The sequence below is a fragment of the Carlito syrichta genome, unplaced genomic scaffold (assembly GCF_000164805.1).
Source record: "Carlito syrichta isolate Samal-C Ts95f unplaced genomic scaffold, Tarsius_syrichta-2.0.1 Scaffold309042, whole genome shotgun sequence".
In the NCBI taxonomy this organism is placed as follows: Eukaryota; Metazoa; Chordata; class Mammalia; order Primates; family Tarsiidae; genus Carlito; species Carlito syrichta.
In genome coordinates, this window is record NW_007253138.1 from 308,233 (window position 1) to 316,760 (window position 8,528).

At 41.9% G+C, this 8,528-nt stretch overlaps 1 protein-coding gene across 1 annotated transcript in view; it reads right to left on the reverse strand.

Annotated features, from left to right (window-relative positions):
• Positions 1 to 7,530, reverse strand: part of C9 (complement C9) — a 72,715-nt gene extending 65,185 nt beyond the window's left edge. The window contains exon 1 of the mRNA XM_021716867.1: positions 7,429 to 7,530. Within this exon, the coding sequence (XP_021572542.1) occupies positions 7,429 to 7,505 (77 nt within the window). The 5' untranslated portion in view covers positions 7,506 to 7,530. The remainder of the gene's footprint in view (positions 1 to 7,428) is intronic.
• Positions 7,531 to 8,528: the final 998 nt, after the last annotated feature.

Below are 8,528 nucleotides of genomic sequence, written 5' to 3' on the forward strand. Positions count from 1 at the left end.
TGCTCCCGGCCACTGCAGCTTCGACCTGCTGGGCTCCGGCAATCCTTCCACCTCAGCCTTCCAAGTAGCTGGAAGTACAGGCACGCGCTACAACGCCCGGCTGATTTTTGTGATTTATTGTAGAGATGAGGTCTCGCCAAGTTGCCCAGGTGAGTCTCGAACCCGCGGGCTCAGGCAATTCACTTACCTCAGCCTCCCAAAGCATGGGATTACAGGCTGAGCCGCCGAGCCCGGCTGCCTATTAGACTTTCAAGAAGAGATGCTTACTAAGCAACTGGACCTTGGGCTCAGGAAGGAGATCTGAACTGTAGATATAGATGTGAGAGATGTTGTGCTATGAGTGGTATTTCACACCACGAGGGAGTGTGCCTAGAGTCATATGGAGGACTTGGCCAACATTTAAAGGAAATGTTACAGCATGTGTGTATGCTGATGAGAATCAGTACAAAGGGAGATACTGATGATGCGGAGAGGGGGCAGAATCCAAGGAACAAAGGCTAGAGCAGAGGGAGCTGGTGTCCAAGAGGACTGGTGAAGCCTCACAGGGACACGGCTTCCTGAACCTCGTGGGCTTCACTCACAAAACTTGACTGAGTCGCAATTGTCATTTCCTTGTTAGCATTCCTCTCTAGATTCTAAGCCTGGTGAGGGCAGGGACCCTCAGTAATGTGTTCAACACAATACTGAAACTCTTGACATAATGTCTGGCCCATGCTGCAAACTCGATAACTATTTGCTATAAGTCAATGAATAAACAAATGACAAAATTTGGTTGATAGTAGTTGATAAATACATATCTACTTGCTTGTATTGAAAATGAAGCCGGGCGCAGTGGCTCACGCCTATAATCCCAGCACTTTGGGAGGCTGAGTTGAGAGGATTGCCTGAGCCACGGGTTCGAGACCAGCCTGGGCAACTTGGCAAGACCTCATCTCCACAATAAATAAATAATAAAAAAAATTAGCCAGGCATGGTGGTGCATGCCTGTAATTCCAGCTGCTTGGAAGGCTGAAGCAAGAGTATCACCTGAGCCCAGCGGGTTGAGGCTACGGTGGCCGTGATCATGCCACCGCACTCCAGACTGGGTGACAGAGTGAGACTTCAATTCAAAAATAAATAAAAAAAAAAAAAAAGAAAATGAAAATAAAAAAAACAACATTTTGTATATCTTCAGTTTGTTAGGCCCAACTTTTCTATGAATGGGTGTTTGAATATTTTTCCAGATTGTTGAGATAAATTTAACTAAAATAGATTAAGTAATTATTGATATATTTATAAATGTTTATTTCTGAACTTTTTCCTTAAGCTTTGTTTTTCTTTTTTTTTTTTGCGTTGAGGGTCTTACTCTACTGCTCGGGTTGGAGTATAGTAGAATGATCATGGCTCATCACAGTCTTGAACTCTTGGACTCAGGTGAAACTTCTGCCTCAACTTTCCTAGTAGCCAGGACTGCAGGCACATGCTACCATACCCAACTAATTTAAAAAATATTTTTGGCTGGGCATGGTGGTGCAAGCCTATAATCCCAACACTTTGGGAGGCCAAAGTAAGAGGATTGCCTGAGCCTGCGGGTTCAAGACCAACCTGGAAAACATGGTGAGACCTCGTCTCTACAGTAAATCAAAAAATTAGCTGGGTGTGGTAGTGCACACCTGTAGTTCTGGCTACTTGGAAGGTTGAGATGGTAGGATCTCCTGAGCCCAGCAGTCGAGGCTGTGGTGGCTGTGAGCGTGCCACTGCACCCCACCCTGGGTGACAGAGTGAAACTCCAACTCAAAAAAAAAATTTTTTTTTAAACACTAGGTCACATTGTGTTGCCCAGGTTGATCTCGAACTCCTGGAATCAAGCAATCCTTCCATCCTGGCCTCCTTAAATGCTGGGATTACAGGTATGAACCACAGTGCCTGGCCCCTTAAGTCTTTATGTTTATTAACTCACTTAATTCTTACATCACCTCTAAAATACCTATTACTATTATTATCATACTTTAAAGAAGAGACACTGAGCTACAGAAATGGTAAGAAATTTCCCTCAGGTTACACAGTAGCTACTAGATAGCAGAGTTGAGATTCAAACGCAATATGTTTCTTTCCAGAGCCCACATAATGAGTTGCTCACAGGCCTTCTAACTTACAGTCTATTACTCCTTTGCTATTTGAAAAGTGAAGAATACATTAAATATGAAAATTATAACTCAACCAAAACAAACCATATACAAAGTCAAAGGGTGAATGACACACTGGGATGACATTTATAACTCATATCTGAGGCAAACAACTAATTTATAAGGTGATCATAGAAATCTGTGTGAGAAAGACAAATGGGCAAAGGATATAGTCAGTTCACAAAGAAAAATCTACATATGGCCTTTAAATATATTAAACAATGTACAACCTGACTCAATAAGAGAAAGACAAATTAAAACTCTGACCAGATACCGTTTTTTCACCTATGAGACAGACAGATAAAAACATTGGCCTACAGTGCCAGTTGCTGAGGTTTTGGGAAGCAAGCATACTCTTACCCTGCTGGTGAAAGTGCAAAATAATACAAATAGGGTGATTGCGGTAAAGTGTATCATTTCTGGGAATTAAATCCTAAGGTACACCCATCCACTTACAAAATGACATTTAAATAAGGACATTCATTGCAACATTATTTCCAGTTAAAAAAGACTGGAAACAACCCAAATGTGTGTCAGTTAGAGACAAGTTACCTCAGCTGTCTATCCACACATGAAAAATCAATCAGCTATGAAGAGAATGAGGAAGCTCCCTCCTGTTGACACAGAAAGTTCTCCAGGATGTGTATTATATGTAAGGTAAGTAAGAAAGCACAGCACAAAATAATATGTGTAATATGATACTTTTTTTAAAAAGAAGGGATAATAAGTTTATATATGTCTCTATGCTTTAACCTAAAAAGAAATACTGAAAGGATATACAAGAAACTCACAAATGTGGCTCCCTGTGTTTAAATTGAGTGGGGAGGAGAGAAGTGTTTTAAGTATTTTGTAAATAATAACACAGATTTCATGAAAAGTTATGAGTGGGGAAAGCAAGATGCTCAATTATACCTTGTTTTATTTTTTGATCTTTGAGCCATGTGAATATTTCGTTATTCACAAATTAAGAAGAAAAAATATAATGAAAACTACACCCATAGAGTATTAATGTTTGTCTGATTCTGTGCTAAGCATGCTGTGTTTGTAATCTCAGGTATTGCTCAAAGCAGATCATATGATTATTCCCATTTTGCAGGTGAGGAACAGGTTTAGAGAAGTAAGAAATTTACCTACAGCACAGAACTAGTAAATGGTGGAGCCTGGAATCAAATCATGGCCACCTGCCTCTAGGAACTGTGCTCTGAACTATTATTCCACTCTCACAGTGGCTTTTAACATTTCTGTTCTACCTTGAGAAACATAAGAGATGATATCCCCTCACAGCACACTAGTCTTTGTAAAACAAAACAAAACAAAACAAAACAAAATGATAGCTAGAACCAACTCTGCTGATCAAAAGTAGACTGAATTTTAAAAATGTGGCACATATACATGATGGAATATTACACAGTCATAAAGAAGGACAAAATCATGAACTTCTCAGCAAATTGGATGAAATTGGAGACAATCATTCTTAGTGATCTATCACAGAAACAAAGAGCCAAACACCACATGTTCTCACTCATAAGTGGGACCTGAACACTAATCACAATAGCACAAGGGAGGGATCGACAGTTGTGGGACACTGCCAGGGGAGGGGAGGATGTTGTTGGAGGAGTGAAACACATGACAACACAAAGGGTACCTGATCCTAATCCAGGGGAAATGAGGACCAGTGGAGGCCCAAACTTCAAACTTCACCTGCACATACAGAACTTATGTACCTAATCCTGATTTGTACCCCACATCTTTATAATAAAATAAACACACACACACACACACACACACACACACACAGTTAGAATCAGCATCAAATAAAAATAGAAACTCCCAACAGTTTCCCAGTAGCAATAGCTCACTGTAGCTATGGCGTCAAATGAAAGTATGCGGCCATGTGATAACCCTGAAGTCTAGATGTATCTCCAACCCCTCCCACCTAAAAAGAAAGCATGTCAAAGTGAAAGCAACAGCAAGTTTTTGCTATTTTTTAAGAAATACCTGGCATTTATTGAGTTCTTACCATGTGACAGGAATGTTATAAATGCATTATAAGTACATCACGCGTATAACCATGTAATGTTCACCAAAAACTTAGTAGATAGATGCTATCATTATCAGTGCTATGGGTTGAACAGTATCAACCCCCTCCCCCAAAAGGTAGATTGAAGTCCTAAGCCCCCAAATCCTAAGAATGTGACCTTATTTGGAAATAGCATCTTTACTTTGACTTAATGAAGTCAAAGTAAAATTATTAGAGTGGGCCCGAGTTCAATATGATGGGTATCCTTTTATAAAGAGGAAGTTTTTATTATGATATGAACGCAGCCATGTGGCTGGAGGGCAGAGATTGGAATGATGTAGCTGCAAGTCAAGGAGAGCCAAGGACTACCAGTCACCACCAGAAGCTAGGGAGAACCCTATCCAGAGTCTTTGAGGTAGCATGGCCCTGCCAACACCTTGATTTCGAACTTCCATCCTTCAGAACAATGAGACAGTTGATTCAATCTGTTGTGTGAAGTCACCCAGTTTGTGGTACTTTATTACGGCAGCCCTAGGAAGTGAATTTACAGATGAGAGAACCAAGATACAGAGAGGCCGAGCAACCTACCTCAAATGACATACTTGATTAGTAATGGCATCTTGGCCTGTAATTGGAAAGACCAACTCCAGAAGAATGCTCCCTTCTGATCAAATTTATATTCATATTCATTTATTTTTTTTGAGTCAGAGTCACCCAGGCTGGAGTGCAGTGGCACAATCACAGTTCACTGCAGCCTCATATTCCTGGGCTCAAGCCATCCTCCTGCCTTAGCCGCCTGCGTAGGTAGGACTACTTGCAGACACCACCACACCCAGCTAATCTTTAATTTTTTATAGAGACAAGGTCTCACTATGTTGTGCAGGGTGGTCTCGAGCTCTTGGGCTCAAGTGATACTTCTACCTTGACCTCTGGAACAGCTGGGATTACACGTGTGAGCCGGGGTACCTGGCTGAAATTTATGTTTTAAAAAAAATTAATTGCAAATTTCAGTTAGCTATTATTTAAGCAAATGATTTGTCTCACGACTGATGTCTCTGAACACTCTGTTTGACCTTAATCCTCTGTCAAAGGGCAGAGCACAGAGTGTTCAGAGTGGGGCAACCTTGATAAACTCGTCAGGGCATGGCGGTGGGAGCCCACAAAGCCAAACCAAACTCAACCATGCAGCTTCTCAGAGCTAGGGGGCCAGCCAAGGGGGCTTTTCACTCCTCCCTGAAACAGCTGAATGTGGCAAGGACCCAGGGGGTGTGCACTTCAAAGCAATTGAAGCCTTCCCCACAGCCTCTCATTTTTGATCAGCAGGAGTCACAATCTAGGAATGTGTTGTTTAAATTATTATTATTATTATAGAATAAGAAAGGTTCAGGTTAAGTTCAAGAGGGCTAGAACAACTTGCAGTAGTAGCTGCCTTTCCCCATCCCTTTTGGACCCAGTTGACCACTGAACAAAAATGCTTTCTCAATGATACAATGCTTTTCAAATAATGCAGGAAAGGGACGTGACAGGTGAAGGAAAGTCTGGCTGAGCACTTAACCTGGGGCCTGTGCTGGTCTGTGTAGACCTCTATGTGGAAGACCCTGGAAGATCTGGAAGATTGTGCATCCTGGAGGATCATCCCTGAAAGCAAACCACTTGATGAGTGGAGCCCGGATTGAATGGCTGTCTCCAGCTGCAAGTGAGAGGCAGGCAAAGATGTGCTGGAGATGGACATCAGAGTTTAAAAACAGAATTTGGAGCCGGACTTGGTGGCTCAGCTTGTAATCCCAGTGCTTTGGGAGGCTGAGGTGAGTGGATTGCCTGAGCCCGTGGGTTCAAGACCCGCCTGGGCAACTTGGCGAGACCTCATCTCTACAATGAATCAAAAATTAACTGGGTGTGGTAGTGCGCACCTGTAGTTCCAGCTACTTGGAAGGCTGAGGCAGAGGGGTCGCTGGAGCCCAGCAGGTTGAGGCTGCAGTGGCCGGGAGCGGCCACTGCACTCCAGTCTGGGTGACAGGGTGAGACTCCAACTCAAAAAAAAAGAAAAGAAAAGAAAAGAAAAGAAAAACAAACAGAATTTGGTAAAACCAAAAGTCAAATGACTAAAAGTGAATTGGATGCTGATTACGGTTATGTCTGGGCAGAGGAACAGTGTTTGGGCAGACATTTCTCCATGGCTGAACTATTGAAGTCAGGAATATTTCTTTCTTTCTTTTTTTTTTGACTTGGAGTCTCACTCTGTTGTCCAGACTGGAATTTAAACTTTTCTAAGTTCTAAGTGTAGATGTTCAGTAAGCACCCACTGTCTGGATGATTTCTTTCCTGGATAGGCTTGGCAAGGGCCTTGAGATCCTGGTAAGAATCACAGAAAAAGGAGAACTGTCTTTGCTGGAAGCATGACTGACAGGTCAGCAGGTTGTCATCACCACCGTTCTTCTTGAATGAACATACAATACATAACATAGTGAGACCTTGTCTCTACAAAAAATTGAAAATTAGCTGGTTGTGGTGGTGTGTGCAAGTAGTCCCACCTACTCAGGAGGCTAAGGCAGGAGGATGGCTTGAGGAATATGAACCAGGAATATGAACCTGCAGTGAACTGTGATTGTGCCACTGCACTCCAGCCTAGGTGACCGTGACTCAAAAAAAAAAAAAAAAAAAGGTTGAATATGAATATAAATTTGATCAGAATGGAGCATACGACCCTAAACCCCAAATGACCCTAAACCATATGTGATTCTGGACACAACTTGAAACAACAAGAAAAAGAAGCAAAATGGTTAACCTTTGCCTAATATGGAGGCAAAAGAGTGAAGTATCCAAAAGTTAAAAGTATTAGACATTGAGGCCGAGTATTAGACATTAACTTCCTCAGTTTTAAGCTTTGTAGATATTAGCTTATGTAAACATTATGTAGACATTAGCACATGTAAACCCAGGTTTATCATGTGCTGATGAAAACAAGTTTTATTTTGTAATTCCAAGTATTTAAAGAATATCTCAATCTAAACATTTGAATGCCTTGTTAAGAGAAATCCCCAAAAACAGCAGCAACCCTCCCCAGAAAACTCGCAAAGATGTATCCTATGCATTATCTTACCTCTTTTCTAAGTTTAAATTCCCAGACTTTGTACATAACAATGTGGATTAACATATTTACCTACTTTGCTGCTGAGAAGTAAACCTTGAAATACCAGTCTCACAGTGAAATTCCAGAGGCAAACAGAAAAGTGACTGACTCACCTGGGAGTGGGCTCTGCAGTGAGGACGTGTATTTCTAAGATGCAGATTGCAAAGGCCAAGTTCCAGTAGGCAGGCATGCTGTTCTTACTGGGCAGCTCCAAGTGGGGTGGCCGACCAGGTCACCAAAGGCATTTATTTGCAAAGGGCCAGGGAACCAGAGGGCCAGGGATAGTTACTGTTTGTTTGCACTCAGGGCTTTTGTCAATTTGGGCTGCATGGATGCTGAAGTCCAAGCCAAGGAGAGTCATTTTGTGATTTGCTACTTCTTGACCTCCTGATTTCTCATGTTGACAAGTATATGTGGGTAAGGAGTTTGTGAATGCTAAAGTGGCTAAGATTAGCAGCAGTGCTGAATGAGAACAAACAAAAATGTCCCCGGCAGTTCTCATCTTGAAAGACTCTGGGAGAGAGGATGAGGGAGTGTCATTTTGGGAAAAAAGTCTGTGGGTGATTCTTATGGAGGAATAAACTCAAAATTAGTAAAGAACTGCACTCAATGGAAAGGAAGGCACTGACATAGATATCTCAACATTTTTTTTCCAATCTGAAAATAATTTATTTGTGGGCAAGTTGAAGTGTAGAATGTATTTACAAACCTAGCTCTTTTTTATAGACTCAGTGGAGAATTTTTTTAAAAATTAATATTGTGGAGTACAAATGTGAATTTGCTCCATAAGTAGGCGGCATGAAGGTGAAGTTTGGGCTTCTAGCTGGCCCTCTATCCCTTTGGCAGTGGGCCAGGTACACACTGTGTTGCCATGTGCCACTCTTCTTTCTCCCTCCCTCCCCTAGCAGTGTCCAGCAACTGCCAGTCCCACCCAGGTGCGAGTGTGACTAATATTCAGGGCCCTCTTATGACAGTCTCCAACTGCAGCCAAATTGCTGCAAAGGCCATGATTTTGTTCTTCTGCATGGCTGCATAATATTTCATGGTGTATATGTACCATATTTTCTTTATCCAATCCACTTTTGATGGGCGTATGGGTTGGTTCCATATTTTTGCCATTGTGAATAATGCGGCAATAAGCATGCATGTGTAGGTATCCTTTTGGTAGGGTGATTTATGTTCTTCTGGGTATGTTCTCAGGAGAAGAATTACT